This window comes from Pleurodeles waltl, chromosome 6 (assembly GCF_031143425.1).
Source record: "Pleurodeles waltl isolate 20211129_DDA chromosome 6, aPleWal1.hap1.20221129, whole genome shotgun sequence".
NCBI lineage: Eukaryota > Metazoa > Chordata > Amphibia > Caudata > Salamandridae > Pleurodeles > Pleurodeles waltl.
The window spans coordinates 568758134-568775850 of NC_090445.1; the positions used below are offsets into that span (position 1 = coordinate 568758134).

General features: G+C 46.3%; 1 protein-coding gene across 1 annotated transcript in view; it reads left to right on the forward strand.

Moving 5' to 3' along the window:
* Nucleotides 1-17717, forward strand: part of LOC138299982 (peptidase inhibitor 16-like) — a 303085-nt gene that overhangs the window by 275980 nt on the left and 9388 nt on the right. The window contains exons 4-5 of the mRNA XM_069238747.1: nt 4828-4916; nt 6371-6907. Of these exons, the coding sequence (XP_069094848.1) occupies nt 4828-4916; nt 6371-6907 (626 nt within the window). The remainder of the gene's footprint in view (nt 1-4827; nt 4917-6370; nt 6908-17717) is intronic.

Below are 17717 nucleotides of genomic sequence, written 5' to 3' on the forward strand. Positions count from 1 at the left end.
GTCTTCCTTGCAGAATTCCCCTATCACGACTTCTGTGCTCTTTGGGGAACTTAGGTGCACTTTGCACCCACTTTTCAGGGTCTTGGGGTGGGCTATTTTTCTAACCCTCACTGTTTTCTTACAGTCCCAGCGACCCTCTACAAGGTCACATAGGTTTGGGGTCCATTCGTGGTTCGCATTCCACTTCTAGAGTATATGGTTTGTGTTGCCCCTATCCCTATGTGCCCCCACTGCATTCTATTGTGACTATGCATTGCTTGCACTGTTTTCTATTGCTATTACTGCATATTTTGTTATTGTGTACATATATCTTGTGTATATTTGCTATCCTCATACTGAGGGTACTCACTGAGATACTTTGGCATATTGTCATAAAAATAAAGTACCTTTATTTTTAGTATATCTGTGTATTGTGTTTTCTTATGATATTGTGCATGTCACACTAGTGGTACTGTAGGAGCTTCACTCGTCTCCTAGTTCAGCCTAAGCTGCTCTTCTAAGCTACCTTTTCTATCAGCCTAAGCTGCTAGACACACCTCTACACTAATAAGGGATACCTGGGCCTGGTGCAAGGTGTACGTACCCCTTGGTACTCACCCAGGGAAGCATTGTGCACAGGAAGCACAATTAGTCTTCTCTCCGTAGAGAAGTTGGGGAGTTAAGGAGCTGGAGGCCATTGTCCTCAAGGGCAGTGAGCCAAGGACATTTTTGGTGGAAATTCATCACAGTATGTGGAAATTTCAGGAGCCGACTTAGTTCAGAGTAGAGGATCCTAGTCTTGCCACATGTTGCTGTGTTCAAGGAGATTGTGTGGTACCTCACTAGGTCCTGCCTTTGCAGTGCTTCAAAGTTCTCCTCCTTGGGGGAAGGAGTACGATGTGTAGGCGCCTCTGATGTAATGGTGCTGGGGGTTGCTTGTAGTGTCCTACAAAGTGTTTACATCCTGGGGTATTTTTATGCATAATTTTTCTCCTCTCAGCAGCTTCTCTAGTAGGCCATGGTCTGGAAGATCGTGGGTGTTCCTCATGTTGAAAGACTAGAGACACAGATATGTGTGACAGCATGGAGCTATGGCTTTACCTTCCAGTCCAGGTTGATAGGTTCTGTTTCCTATTGTAGGAAGCTGGCGCTCTATATAGGGAACTAAAATGAAGTACACTATGAAGAGAGTCCAGTGGTGGATCCCCAATTGGTATTGCAGAGGCAAAAGTAGATAGGATCAATGCTCTATTTGTGGTAGTGTGAGCGAGCAGTTAGGCTTATCAGAGGGTAGTGGTAAGCACTTGTACTCGCAGAGGCAATAAATGAGACACACTCACAGATTAAACCCAAGACCCATTTAGAAAAATAGCAATTATTTTTATAAATGTTTCAACCCAAGAACATCATAATCAGGTAAGTAAACGTTTAAGCATAAATACCTTACAGTTTCAAAAATCAACACAGTGCAATTTTCAGAGTTCTCTCAATCTTATCATATGGAGGAAAAACAACAGGGTTAACAATGACTTAGAAACAAATCTCAGGGAGTGATGGTAAGTACTGGCCACTAATTAGAACCATACCAGCAGGTCACATGGGGCAGCACTAGGGTGGCCGGGTGCAAAGGTGCAGTAAGGCATCGGATGCCCTGATGGTTTCCTGTAGGAGTTTGGTCCTCGCAAAGACAGGCTGCAGGCTGTGGCTAGGAAGCCAGTCAGGGAAAACAAGCAGGTAGGTAGAAAAATTGAGATGTCCTGGAAGGTAGGTGCACCATTGGTTCTTGTCTCCAGGCCCCAGGGATGACGAATGCAGGTATCAGGTTTCACAGTCCGGGAGTACTCGCGGTCCGGGGGTCCTGCATATTGAGGCTGCAGGCATCGTTGGGGAGTCCAGCGGTTGGTCAGCCAAGGTGGACTTCAGCTCAAGGGAGCCAGCAGATATCATTGGCATCAGTGGTCCTTCTCAGTTGGTGTGGGGGCGACAGGTGCAGTAGTTGCTGTAGGTGTCAGGTTTTCTCTCACCACCAGCTGTGGGAGAGGGGGCCTGCATGCAGGGGCTGCATGCGAGTTGGATGAGTCCAGGAGGGGTGACACTCAAGTGGGCTGGGCCTCAGGAACGCTGGGGAGCCCTGCTGGCACTGTTGGTGGGCTTCTCACAGGGTTGAGGTAGTCAGGTGCAGAGGTCACTTCAGGTGTCGGGTTTCCAGGCTGCAAATTCCTGTTGGATTCTTTGTTGCTGAGCAGGCCCAATGGTCACAGAAGTCTGAGTCCTTTTAGAAGGCAGGCAAGCTTCCTGGGTTTCTTGAAGCTGCAGCTGCAGGACAAGTCTTTTTGTGCAGAGTCCAGTGAGGTTAGCAGGCAATCCAGAAGTGCTAATACCGGGTCAGCTGCTTTTTCTTCCTCTTCTGCAGAGTTGACTCTTCTTTGTCCTTCTTCTTCATAGGTAGTCAGGATCTGAGTTCTGGGGTTCAGGGGTGGCACCTAAATACTCAATTTAGGGGTGTTACAGGGAGTGCCAGTCAGTAGTAAATGGGCTGACCACCTTTAGGGTCACTACACCCTTAGGACCACTTCTGCTTGGAAGTGGGCATAACCCTAACCCTAGTGGCCTAACTCCTTCCAAGAAAGATGGAGGAATTCCAAAAGTGTGTACACTTCAGCTCATCCACCTTAGGGGTGGGACTGGCATGAAGTGGGCATTCCTCCTAATTGAACTCATTTTCCCGCCTGTGCTGCCAGTAGAATTGGGATCAAGGCAGGGGGGTCGGTCATCTCTGCCATCTGGGGAAACCTGGTTTGCATTTCAAAGGTGGCAAGGCTTTTGAAGCTCCCCACCCTGGAATGTCCACCCTGCTCTGGACGAGGTATTATCCCCTCTGCCTAGAGCAGGCTATTGTTCTGGGGCCCTGAGAGGATTGGCCATCACCTCAGGGAGCTATAACTCAGTCTAGGGGACGGGGGGTTGCAGTGGTTTGTACCAGTCAGTGAACACACCAGTATCTGGGTAAGTTTTCGGAGGACACCTCAGTGGTGCCCTCTGTGTGCATGTATTAATAAAGCCATCACTGGGGTTGGTAAGGGTTTATTATTCTGAGATGTTTGATACCAAACATCGCAAGATTCAGAGAAGCCATCATGTAGCTGGGGAACTCGTAGTGCCTAGTGTGCAGCACATGCATTTAAAATGGCTTTCCCATGCACTTATTATGTCAACAGAGACACAGCAGGGGCATACCTGCTCATGCTTATAAACCCTCAAATGTGACTGAATGCACCCAGCTTTAGAGGTGACTTACAGCTGCCACATGCAGTGATAAGGGACCTGGCACACAGGGGTGTGTGACCGATCGTGTTTTCAATTTAGCCTGCATCAACACACGCAGTCTGCAATTGCAGCACTGTGTGGGTTAGGTGAGGGGTACCTTAGGGTGGCACAATTAGCGCTGCAGCCTTCAGAGACCTTTCTTAGTACCCTAGGCCCTAGGTACAACAGGTACCATTTACTAGGGACTTACAGTGGTAGCTAAAGAGTTTGCCAATTGTGCTAAACAATTCTGCAGTTTTGGGGAAAGAGATCGGACACTGGAGACCTGTTTAAGGGAAACAGTACACTATCAGTCAAAGCCAGATCAGAAACCAGGCAAAAAGTGGGGACTAACCATGTCAAAAAGGGTGCTTTCCTACACTTCTTTGCCAAACAGTCACTTCTATTCAGAGGGCAATCCTCTGACGTTCCCCCCTTTAACTTTTTAGAGTGGATCTCTCAGGGAGCCTTAAAGTTTGTAATCCAAAATATCAGGTGTATGTTGCTTCTGCTGATTACCCACTAGAGTACCTAAACACCAACACTAATTGTTGTTATATTTGGCAGTCCGTCACCCATTTCAGAATTTCTCCAGCCCACTATACCACTTGGTGCCTTGAAGTAGCACTTCTTGATGCAACAAAGGTGCACGTAGTTTAGGAGATCTGGAACGTTTTTTTCAATCTATTGTTCCACAATGAACAACCTTGCGTCCTGATACTGTCCTGTAATGTACATCTCTATCATCAGTTAATGCCCGCCCACTCCTTTCGTTTACCCAGTAGGTAGCAAGAATGATGGATTATTGTTAACTTGCCACAACCTTTTACTGACCGTGGCTTCGCATAAGTGCCCCATAGAACTGTACAGGAACAGGCCCTACAAGGCTATTTCCATTTATTTTCTTCGAACTGAGAAGGAGCCTGGTAGTTGACCAGGATTTTCGGTGGGTATTTCCTAAAGTTTATGAACTTAAAGAAGATACCGATGTTGGAGATTTAAGGTTACAAGTAAAGTAAGATTACTTACTACCCAGTGAAATTACACAGTTGCAGAGAATTAACTCAGATTCATAATAATATCCCGCCCAATCTTTTACAAAAAAATATGCGAACAATTAAAATGGCTGCACACATTACTATGCTAACTAGCAATATCATACACGAGACAAAATCACTATTCTGCAGAGAATTTTCGAAGTCACAATTTTTTGATAAAGCACACCAATGATGTAACATTTTCATAAACCCGAAGCATGTACAGATGAGGTACTCGATGCATACCACCAGTTAATTCCGTCCGTCATTGAAACTTTAATGTGAATGTCAACAAAAGAGAAAGTGTTCAGTACAAATAGTGTATTTGTCATTGAGGATATTTTCAGTTTTGAATTTTGCTTTTCATTATAGATTTTAATGGTTTTAGAAGTTAACCGAGGTGGGCTCTTGAAGTACAAAGTGAAATTATATCTGCTTTAAAGTACTCTGTGGGACATGTTACACTGTGAAAATAATGGTTGCATAACTTGGAATTTTTTTGTAGGGGTAATGTAAGGGGAAGGAAGCCTTACACCGAAGGACCCCCCTGTTCTAAGTGTCCAGCAAACCACAGATGTGTCAACTTACTTTGTGGTAAGTACAAAAACCATAAAAGTGCCCCCAGTCATGTTGTCACAGAAGTGTAAAACGTACACACAGAGATACCAGAAATATTCGCTGTAACAAAAACCCTTTCATAGATCTATTTACGACAGTGTGGCTGCACGAAGAATGAAGCAGAGGCCAGTTTTCTGTGATCATAAGTACAGGGGTGTCCAGAGCTGGTCCACGAGACTAGATGCTCGAATCAGGATATCCACGAGCTACGTTTACATACAAAAAATCTGAATGAGAATTCTTTACACAAGCAGTGGTAAACCTGAAGAACTAGCATGGCTTTGACATTCACTGACTAACTTTGGAAAGCCCTGAAAACAACTTTTCTATTTAGGTTCATACGGTTCACTAGTTTTAGCCAGTACTCCAATAAATCAAGGCTACAGGTAGCATTATGTGGCCTTAGAACCTTTTATCAACGTTAGTTCACAAAGTATTGCTCTATTATAAACTCCATTATTGTTGGTCAGCTATTCCTCGCTGCTGTTTTAATCACTATGTAAATACCAATGTTCAGTTATTTATTCAGAGGTTCAGGCTATAATGTAAACCTTTACTCTAAGTTTCCAATGGCCACAGATATGGAAACTGAAACCTAGAGAGTTGAATGAATTTGATCAAAAAGTCATGAAATGTGGCCAAGTCTGGCAGTTGGATTCATGGGCGGCATTTTAGCCACAAGGTCAAAATTCCTCACGGTGTCCTTTTCATAATCATCCTCGTCATCATTATCATCATCATCGCTTTCATGATCATCATCATCATCTTCTTCTTCATTCATTTTTGTAGCATATAACCTAACTCAATCAAGGGGGTTCTCTGCATAGATTACAAAAATATAGTATAGCAATAACAAAAAGGTTCCAAAGTGAACTCCACTCACTTGGAATGGCCAAATGGAAAATATAGGGTTGGGAGCAGAGCTGTTGAAAATGTATGTACAACTCGATTGTGTTCACCCAATGGCGGTTTGACTATCCTAGGTCTTGACAGAAGGGCACCATCTGAGGATCTTAGATTGTGGTTCTTCGTCCTCTGACAAACCAATTGAGTATTCAAATTGTGTCAATTAAAGACTATTATTGGCAACACAGTCTCACATGAAAGATAACCAGAGCAGACCACTCAAGAAAAGGAACCTTGAACCTTAAATGATAAACCCATAAAAGCATTGAAACTGCTACTTTCTGTGCTATTTAATGTATTCTAGTGAGGCACATTAGGAGTTTTGTCTGCTTTGCAGTACATCACTGTCTTTAAGATACATCAGCTGAGAAGCACGTCTTTGACTCCTGCAGGAGATATACAATTCTGTCATCACTGATTAGTTCTTCCCTCCGGGAGGTTTATGGCCTTAGTATTGGGCTCTGTTCTCTTTCTGTTGGAGAAGCCTAGGTGTGTTAACTGTGGCCCTTTATGTTTTTCATTAGTGCAAGAAATAGACTTGGAAGGCACTACAAGTACATTCTTCACAAAAGAAGAAACTCTGCCTACCAAGAGACCTACATCCCCTGGCTTTACCACACCTTTCAAAGTAGATGTAAGCTCGGAAGAGGTCAGCACATCCCATGCAACAACAGGGGTGACTATCTCCACTCTTCAGACATCATCCCAGAGCCTTGTGCCTTCTACAGATATAGAAGTGGAGTTGGAAGACACAATGGAATCCTACATCGCAACAGAGGCAAATGGGTTTCCTAAACTGCGTTCATCCACCAGCTCTAGAACATCTCCAAAGGTAGAGAGAGACCATGAAAAAAGCAGCCAACCACCCTTTAGACCAGAACAAGCAATCACCACCAGCTCTAGAATGCCTTCAGAGGTAGAGGGAGACCGCGAAGAAAGCAGCCAACCACCCTTTAGACCAGAACAAGCAATCACCCCTGAGACAACACCCCTCTGGAGCAAAACACCTACCCAAGAATATGCAGAAGGCCTCCACCTGTTTTACCTCTCTGGTGTAGCAGGTAAGGAGGTTCACCCACTCGTCATGTCTTGCCGCATGTTGGAGAAACAGACCTCTAGATGGCCTTGAACACATACAATTGTTCGTATATACACTTGATTATTTTAAAATTCAATCAAGAGACTGTTGCTACAACGCAGCTTCCGTTTTTACTGCAGTACTAACGTACAGCTTATAGCAGCTAAACCTAAGCATGTCTTGGAGATAAAGTAATCTTCAGATAACTTAGAGAAATCCTCTTGCATGGCAAAATTAAAACGAGCTCATCCGTTTAATGAGAGTTATGTGTTTGGTTTCTGTGGTGTGCTGCCCGTTTTCACTTTCTTTGTTGGGATATATTTCAATGTACTTTTTGCCTTTCACCTTAAATAGGTACGCAATACAATACCTAGAGAGGGACCTCTTCCCTCCTGTAATCCGATAGTGTGTGTGGACAAGTGGGGATTCGCCGCTTTTCTTGTGATACACAGACAAACGCAGCAATCCCAGCACTGAAGGATCACTGACTGCCTTTAGCAATCATTTGCACCATGGAAGCAGTCCTTCAAAGGCTGTGGAAAATCTGCTTGCCTTACAACGCTGGAACCCTGTGAATGTGAGCTTGGGAGAGAGACCTGTCGTTTTCAGGCCTCCTTCTCTGCATTTGCATCTACTCCCAAGAATTTGCACAAGGCATCCTGCCTCTTGAATATTTAAGAGGAAGGATTTCTACAGATCCTTGTGACCAGCCTTTTAGCTTTATGCCGCTTGATAAACTGGTCACAATGCAAAGGATTGTCTAGATTACATCACATACACATTGTAAATAAGCCATGTAGTCTCATATCGGATATGTTTGTGCCGCAACATTGGATTTTTGTCAGCCACCAATGACAAAGAGTCCAAGTGTCTGGGATGCAACCCTTTTTAGTGGTAGTGCTTACAAATGCATGACTGCCTGTATGCCAGAAGAGGAATGTCTGTTTGGGAATAAAGTCTGAAACCCTGACTTTAATACAATTGGCATTTACCACATATTCCGGAAATAGTTTATGAGAGAGATCTTCTAAATTCAAAGTCGGTGTTTGCAATCTGTTTTAATGAAACCATCAAAATTAATAGTCAAAATTTCCCTTAATTTTCTGAATAGTGCTTTGGAAGTTTACTTTATTTTGTACTTCACTCTGACGGGAAGTTAAATTTGAAGTTTACAATGATGTCCTTAAGTCATTTGACCAAATGTTTTCCCTAATGCTTCCATGTTTTTTCTAAGGTCCCAAATTCCTTCATTTTTGTGGTCTGGCTTGATGGTGTAGATGTCTCCAGCTATTATGTGAGAATCACAGGACAGGGGCTTTGGCTCCACCCAATTATTGGGAACCAGGAGTACATGTTTTGATTGCATAGAAGTTGTGTTCTTCCACACAAAAAACGGGCTGGCCCCCCAAACACTTGTGGCTATTTTGTTTATATATTAGGCTGGCTGAGTTTGAACTATCTGGGGCACACACATGACATTCTACTGCTATTAGAATTTATCAGATAACTGGATAATTGTTGGTGTATTTCTGTGGCAGCAGCACAGATGGGAAGAGGGCAGCCATTAACCTATATGGATGTTTAGGTCTGGCTTGACGGGGCATTTGTCGCCTGACTTTTTAACATACACCAATATTATTCTTCAGTTCTTTGCTTACATACAAATACATATCCATTCTCATCCTATTTACTTGCAATGGTTTAGATTACCGTGCAACACTCCTTTAAAGCCAGATCTATTGGCAGTGTCAGTGCTTGTTGCAAATGTTGTACTAACTTCCTCTCCCGTCTACCCTTTTTGTGAATGTTTTTCAAATTCCTTTGTTTCATTTCATTATTTTCAAGGGGCAGCTGCATTACTGTACTGAAGTATCCATGGCAACTAGTAGTTGTTACATAGTTGGCAGTTTTGGTAATCCATGGGGATTACACTACCACTGAAGGGCAGAGGGGTGCAATGTACATTGAGGCCTGGGGAAATTGCTGCTAGGTCAGAGACATGAGGAGACGCAAACTGATGCCTACTAAAATTGGGAGAAAATGTGCCAAAATATAGCAAAGTATGATTAAAGATAATCTCTTCCAAGCGTACCCATTATATGCCTTTGTAAGGCACTTATAATGACACCAAACATATGAAGGAATTGTACTTCAAAATCACTGTAAGAAATTTGCAGTAACAGCAATTAAAATAGGCATTAATATTCTGAAACCCTCCTGAACACAATGGGTCAGGCAATGACAGGGTTTGCAGGCAAGTTGCCAACAGTCCGGCCTTGCAAATTTCCAACCTTGCATCCCTGGCATGGGTATAATGGAAACAAGATCTGCTTCAGATCTGCATAAGCATGGACAGGTCTATCTTGGATGCAGATCAGAATCCCTAGAAACCCTAGGGCTGGACAATCAAGCACAAAGCTAGGTTTGGGTTGCCAGTGTGCATGTTCTCTTCTGAGGCACCAATTTGGAGAGGATGAAGAGGAGAGTGATGGTCGGCTGGACCCTATGACTTCTGCTGTATGTCACTGTAGGAAAGTACCCTTTTTGGAATAGTTAGCCCCCACTTTTGCCTGGCATCTGATGTGATTTCGACTGAAAGTGCACTGGGTTCCTGTTAACCAGGTCCCCAGTACCAGATCTCTTTCCCAAAACTGCACAGTTTCCCCAACTGGCAAAAGCTTTAGCGCCTTCTGTTAGTCCATAGTCTATGATACCCCTTGTACCAAGGGCCTGGGGTACTAAAGAGGGTCCCTAAGGGCAGCAGCACAAATTGTGCCACCCTAAGAGACTCCTCGCCAAGCACATGACAGGCTGCCATTGCAGGCTGCATGTCTTGGTGCTGACAAAAGTGAAAACACAACATGCCACACAGCCTGTGAGCCATGTCCCGTAGCACTGCATGTAATAAATGTGAGTCACCCCTTGTTGGAAGCTGGCTTTTTATATAGTGAACCAAAATGAGGTACACTGTGCAAAGAGTCCAAGCAAACCCCAGAGGTATTAAAGAGGCACAAATGATATCCCGAATGCTCTTTCTTTGGGTAGTGCGGTCGAGCAGTTAGGCATTTCAGAGTATAGTGCTAAGCATGCAAGGCATACACTCATACAGTAAGTGAGACACACACTCAATAAAGAAATCTCTCACCAATTAAAAAAAATACAAAGTACTTTTATGGAAACTTTGATACAAAGATCACCGGAAAGATCCAATTTTTGGAGACGTAATGTTATTATATGGGGGAAAAACATATACTGCATACTGATACCTAGCAAGGGCTTACTGGACCATTCTTCTGGAGTTAAGGTAAGTACAGGGCAAGGTCCAAAGCAGCACCAACAGGTCACGTCAGGATGCACTGGAGTGTCCGGGTGCAGAGATGCTTTTCAGCACCTGGTGCCCAATGTTATCCTATGGGGGAAAACTTGGACTGCATGCGGGCATTTAGCGACAACTACAGGACTGTTCTTCTGGAGTTAAGGTAAGTATGGGCAAGGTCCAAAGCAGCACCAACAGTTCACTTTGGGAGGCACTGAGGCGTCTGGGTGCAGAGGTGCTTTTCAGCCTGGGGTGCCCAATGTTATCATACGGGGAAAAACAGACACTGCATTCCGGGCACTAAGCAATGACTTACAAGACTGTTCTTCTGGACTTGAGGTGAGTATGGGGTAAGGTCTTAGGCCACACCAAAGGTCACCTCTGGGAGCACTGGTGCATCCAGGTGCAGACGTGTTATATGGCGTTGGGTGTCCCATTCAAGTCTATGGGGACCGGTCCGGTTACAAAGTCGCTGCAGGAATAGACAGGTAGGACAGCCCAGGGGAACCCACAGAGGGGCTCAGCCTTTGAGGTCCTCTGGCATGTAGGGACACTGTCGGTCCACTCCTCCTCGGGCTATAGGACACGGGTGTAGGGGTGTATTCTGGCGTTGGGTACAGCACTGGAGTTACTTAGGGTTACACCGGGCCCGCAGAAACACTCTGCAGCCATGGACTGGGAGTCCAGTCAGACCAAGCCAACAAGTAGGTTCAGGACTCACGAGGTGGGAGGTTCTCATCTTCTGGGTATGGGGCAGACAGGTGCAGAGGTGTCCTAGGGAGTCAGGTTTTGCCTCCTGATCCCTCGCGGTTGTAGGGGGTGTCTGCAGAAACAGTCTGGTAAAGTCCACAGTGGGCGAGCACAGGGTGGGCTACTCTTCTCAAGAGCCTGGGGACCATGCTTACACCGTTGGCTCACTTCAACATGGACTAGGTGGCTCCAGTCCAGTGGTGATGTCTGGTATTGGGCTTTTTGCAGTCCTGGTCCTCTCAGGTTTTCATGGGTGCCTGTGGATGCAGAGGAGAAACTCCTCTACTTCAAGGGAGTTCCTCCCAGGGATTTGCAAGGCACTGGCAGTTCACCCTGTTTCTTGGAGGCTTCAGCGGCAGGACAGGTCAGTTGCTCCTCAAGGGTCGGGTGCAGCAGGCAGGCAGGCAGGGATGGCGCCAAATCAGTCATGCTTCTGAGGTCTTGAATTCAGCAGGCACCTTGTTCACTTCTCCTTTTGTGTCCAGCAAAGATCTGAGGATCTGGTATCAGGGGATCCCCAATTTAGAGGATGTTAAGGGGAGTGAAGGGCAGTAGGCATTCGGCTACTTGCCATTGGGGTCACTACACCCCCTAGATGACCACTTTCTGTGGTGAGTGGGTATCACCCTGTTCAGAATCCCTAAATTCCAACACACGCAACATGGCAGATTTTCTAAAGCTGTGTCTACTTCAGGCTGGCCACCCTAGGGGTGTTCCCAGTCTGGAAGTGTGACACACCTTCTGTACAGCTAATTTTCCCACCTGTCCAAGTGCCACATGGGCCCTGAGGCAAGGGGTTGGTATCTTCCTCTGAGGAAAGTCATTCTGTGGGGAGGGGTGGGTTACACCCCAGCCCAGAAAAGCCTTTGTTTTCTGACCTCTTGAGAGCGGAGGCTCTCACCCTGGGAGGGCAGATTAGTGTCTGTTGGTGGCAGCAGGCCAGAATTGGTTAGTGAGCTCACTAGCAGTTGGTATGTTTTTAAGGGGCAACTCTAAGGTGCCTTCTGGGTGCATTTATGAATAAATCCATCACTGGGGAGTGAGAGTTTATTATTACGAGATGTTTGATACCATACATCCCTTGGTTCAGAGAAGCTATTATGTAGCTGGGGAACTTGTAGTGGCCAGTGTCCAGCACTTGTATTTAAAATGGCTTCCCTGTTCACTTACGGTTTCCAATATATGCCCTCACTTGTAATATAATGCACTCTGCCTTAGGGCTAGAGGCCTGCTGTAGGGGCGACTTACATATATTACAAGCAGTGTTTAGGGGACACAGCACACAAGTGTGTGCCATGTCATGTTTTCCATTTTGGGAGCACCTTGTCACGCAGCCTGCAATGGCAGTCTGCATGAGGTTGGGGCTGAGTCCCTCAGAGTAGCACAAATTGTGCTGCAGCTCTGAGAGGCCCTCTTCAGTACCCATGCCCTAGGTACCAGGGTACCATTTACTAGGGACGTATAAGGGGCTGAAGGGCCTGGTCACTTGGAGATCAAGTGACCAGGTGTGTTGTTTTAAGGAAGGAACACTGGCACTGGGAACTTGGTTAGCAGGAACCCACTGCACTTCAGTTGAAGTTGCATCTAAAACCCAGGCAAAAAGTGGGGGGTACTGCAACCAGAATCCAGCTACCTACACAGCCCCGTACCCCTCAGCAAACCGGCCAGGAGACCCAGCCAAATCTGGGAGAGTCTTCCTAGTCTTTCGGCAAGGAAGAGGAAGGAAGCAGGCTGCTTGGCTCAGGGCCTACTCTGCCTCACATCCTACTGTCCACATCATTTCCTTTGGGAAGCTGACCTACCTCAACAGTGTTAGGACCCCATTTATAATGCCCTTTGTTTGCTTTTTTCCTTTCCTTGGGATGAGAGGTGTCAACCTCTGCTAACCCTATCTTAGCCACAGCAACCCCCAGCCTACCCACAGAGGTCACTCACATATGGAATCACCCCACCATGACCAGCAGTGTCAGGGGGCCCAGCTTTCTATTTGACTTGGGATCAGACCCATGCCAAGGACAGTGCAGCCATAAAGGGTAGCACCCAGCAGGGGCCACTGGCAGCTGTCAGTGCCCAAAACCACACCTTCGGCTCTTCACTGACAGGTGAAGGAGCTAAGTACAGGCTTCTTTGGGTTCAGGGTACCTGTCTCTTCTTTTAGAGTGGGGGGAAACTGCATCCTATAGCAAACACCCTTCTTCCACTCTCTTTTCTGCTAGCTGAGGATCCACCAACTCAAGCTTAACAGTTGCCTGACTAGTCAGGGCTTCTTGTGGGTCAGGCTGAGCGTCACCAGTGCCAACTCTGGAGTTATTCCTTACTGGAGCAGACTCTCCTTGGCTTACTGGAACTTTGGCTAAAAGTTGCCCACCATTCCTTCACTTATTTATTTTCCTTTTCTTCTGGAGCCTACTTGCACTCACTGCTGGGACAGCACCTCCAGAATTCTTGTAAGGGGCCTGGCACTGGACCAGCTTCTCTTTTGGGCTCCGGCCAACCTCTGGGAGGTCATTACCAAGGAGACAATCAAGGGGGAGGTCTGTACTGACTACCACACTTCTCCAACTAAGAGCCCCAGCTATGTTTAGGGGCACTAAAGCCACAGGCCTGGCAGTGACCTCCCCTGGGATAACCTTTACTCTGGCAGATTCACCTGGAATATGCTAGTTTGAGAGTACCTGCCTGTCATTCACAACTGTGTGACTGGGACAGGTATCTCTCATGGCAGTTGCTGGGATTCCATTTACCAGTAGGTGGTGTAAGTGGTCACTCCTCTCTGGAAGTTCCAACTCATCCCCTCTTTCCAGTTAAAGGCTAAGAGGACCTCTTCATCTGAGTAATCATCCCCCATGGCCACATTGGCAACCCCTGGCAGTTTACTAGTTGGTTTGTTGTTAGGACGGCAGTGTTGTTTGTTTGGTGCCATGTCTGTTTACAATCAAAGCACCATGCCCTAGTGGCATCCCAGTTTTTACCCTGGTACACAGTTTTGTTTTGTGAGGTGTCTTGAGACCCACCCTCTCTGACAGATTTTTGGGAGCCTACTGAGGACTCCTTTTCTTTATTTTTAAGGTTTCCACCTTTTTGTCTTGCGGGGCTTACCTTACTCTTTCTTGCAGTCACTTCCTCTTTGTGTTGTCTTGGATACCCTAGTTCTGACCCAATGATCTGCCTTCCTCGCCAGCTCTTGGAGAAACTGAGCCCTGGTCCTCTATGTACTGATGCAACTTCTCAGAAGTACAGTTACTTAATAGGTGTTCCTTCATAATCAAAGTATAAATCCCATCATAATCTTGCACTTGACTTCCCTTTAACCAACCACCTAGTGTTTTCACTGAAAAGTCCGCAAAATCAACCCAGGACTGACTTGTGGTTTTGTGAGTCTCCCTGAACCTGTTTCTGTATAGTCCAAAGCCCTCAATCAAGGTGTCCTTCATGAAGTCACAGGGTCTAGCATCTGCCTCATTCAGTGTCAGGAGTCTAACCCTGCATTTTCCTGAGAACATTTCCCAAAGGAGAGAGCCCCAATGCTTTGTCATGCTTTCTGGCAAAACAGGCCCTCTCAAGGCTGTGAGCCATTTGGTGATATCATCACCATCCTCATATTTGGGGACAATCCCTTTGAGGATTTTAGGGGTGAAAGCTACCTCTTTCTCCCTATCTCAGATATTGCTGTCACCAGAGAAAGGACCCAGGCCCATCTCAATTCTTTCTTTTTCTAGTTCTAAGAGTCTGGCCTCAAGGGCCACCCTCTTAGCTAGTAGGTCCAGTTCCCTGTCTCAATCCTCCAGTATTTCCCTGGACCTGGAGAAGCCTGGCTGACTTCTAGGTACAGTCGTGGGATATAGGTTTCTAGTGTTACCCTCTCCCTCAGGGGTACTAGAAGGGGGACCCTCCCTATGAGCACTGCTAGCAGCCTCATAATCACTGACTAGGTCATCCTCTTGACCCTCCTCAGTATTTCTTTGGGGTCCCTGAACCCTATCAAACTCAGCCAGTAACTCCTGGAGATGTTCTTTGGTAGGGTTCAAGCCTGTTTTAATTTGCTGGCCTTACAGAGATGCCTTAGCTGCGGCATTGACACCTGCAGGTAAGGGGTGAGGTTGAATTTCATAACACTATTCTCTGAGGCTGACAATATTTTCAGATAATTTTGGACCGTTTTAGACTCTGCAAAAAAAACTCCAAACTGTTTTTAAGACCTAACCATCTAGTACTTTTTAACTGCTCAACACACAGGACTAGGGAACTTTAACTAAGGCCCTAACAGACATGATTAAAAATTCAAACAATTGCAAATCGAAAAAAACATTTGGTAACTAAGGTTAACTGTTGATTCTTTAGTGGAATCACAATACTGACAGAGTGGTAAAGTACATGCAAAGACTTCTACCCACTGCTGTACCACCAATGTAATAAGTTGGCTCTTTATATATTGGACCAAAATGAGGTACACTGTGCAATGAGTCCAAGCAATCCCCAGAGGTATCAAAGAGGCACAAATTACATCCCAAATGCTCTCTTTTTAGGTAGGTGGTCGAGCAGTTAAGCATATCAGAGGGTAATGCTAAGCATGCAAGGCACACACTCATGCAGTAAGTGAGACATACACTTAATAAAGAAATCCAAAACCAATTGACACCAAGATTACCAGAATCAGGTGAGTACTTTCTGAGTTATGAATTTTTATAGTTTTCGAAGGTGACACAGTGCAGTTTTTGTAGTGGTAATGTTATCATATTGGGGAAAACATATACTGCATAGTGGTACGACTTACAGGACCAATCTTCTGGAGTTAAAGTAAGTACAGGGCAAGGTCCAAAGCAGCACCAACAGGTCACCTTACGAAGCACTGGGGCATCTGGGTGCAGAGGTGCTTTTTAGCGTTGGGTGCCCAAAATTATCCTATGGGGAAAACGTAGTGCATGCGGGCTCTTAGCGAAGACCTACAGGACTGTTCTTCTGGAGTTAAGGTAAGTATGGGGGAAGGCCCACAACAGCACTAACAGGTCACTTTGGAAGGCACTGAGGAGTCTGGGTGCAGAGGTGCTTTTCTGCCTCAAGTGCTCAATGTTAACCTATGGGGAAAAAACAGATACTGCACACAGACACTCAGCAACAACTTACAAGACTGTTCTTCTGGACTTGAGGTGAGCATCGGGCAAGGTCCTAGGCTACACCAACAGGTCACCTTGGGGAGCTCTGGTGCATCTGGATGCAAAGGTGTGTTACGGGGTCGGGTGTTCCATTCAAATCTATGGAGATCGGTCCAGTAACAAAGTTGCTGCAGGGATGGACTGGAATGACAGTCCAGGGGAAGGGGGGCTTGACCCTTGAGTTCCTCAGGCACATGGGGACACCGTCTGTCCACTCCTCCTCGGGCTATAGGGAGCCTGTGCATGGGTGTCTTCTGGGGTTGGGTCCAGCACTGGAGATCCTCGCAGTTACAGGCATGGACTGGGGGTTCAATCTGACGAGCCAACAAGTAGGCTAAGGTATCACAAGGTGGGGGGACATGGGGACATCCTTAGGTCTCTTCTTCTGGGTCCAGGTGGATGGATGTAGAGGTGTCCTAAGGAGCCAGATTTTGCCTCCTGATCACTCGCGGCTGCAGGGGAGGGGTCTGCAGAAACAGTCTGCAGAAGCAGTGGTGAAGTCCACAGTGGGTTAGAACAGGGTGAGCTTCTCTTCTGCAGGGCCTGGAGATCACACTGGCACCATTGGCTCACTTCAACACAGGCTAGGCAGCTAGGGTGCAGTGGTGATATCCAGCGTCAGGTTTTTGGCAGTCTCGGTCCTCTCAGGGTTTTCTTGGGTGCCTGTGTATGCAGGGAAGCAGCTCCTCTAGCCTAAGGGAGTTCCTCCTGGCGATTTGCACAGCACTGGCAGCTCTCCCTGTTTCTTGGAGGCTGCAGGGGCAGGACAAGTCAGTTGGTCCTCTAGGTTCGGGTGCAGCAGGCAGGCCGGCATTGTTGGCACCAAGGTAGTCATGCTCCTCGTTCTTGGGTTCAGCAGGCATCTCGTCCACATCTCCTTTTGTGTCCAGCAAAGATCTGAGGATCTGGTATCAGGGGATCCCCTAAATACTCAATTTAGGGGGTGCTAGGCAGAGTGAAGGGTAGTAGCCCTTGGGGTCACTACATCCCCTAAATGACCCCTTCCTGTGGGGAGTACGCATTACCATGTCCAAAGTCCTTAAATTTCACCACACGCAAGATGGCGAATTTTCTAAAGTCATGTCCACTTCATACTAGGGTGTTCCCAGTCTGGAAGTGTGACACGCCTCCTGCACAGCTAATTTTCCACTTGCCCAGGTGCCAGATGGGCCCTGAGGCAGGGGTTTTGGCATCTTCCTCTGAGGAAGGCCAAATCTGCATATCAAAGGTGATGGACCCCTTTGAAACTCCTGCCTTGGAATGCAGGTCATCCTTTGGGAAGGGGTGGGTACACACCAGCCCGTACAGGTCTTTGTTTTCTGACCTCTTGAGAGCAGAGGCTCTCACCCTGGGAGGACAGATTGGTATCTGTTGGTGGCAGCTGGTCAAAACCGGTCAGTGAGCTCACCAGCAGTTGGTATGTTTTTCAGGGGCACCTCTAAGGTGACCTCTGGGTGCATTTATTAATAAATCCATCACTGGGATCAGTGAGGGTTTATTAAAACTACATGTTTCATACCAAACATCCCTAGGTTCAGAGAAGCCATCATGTAGTCCAGCACATATATTTAAAA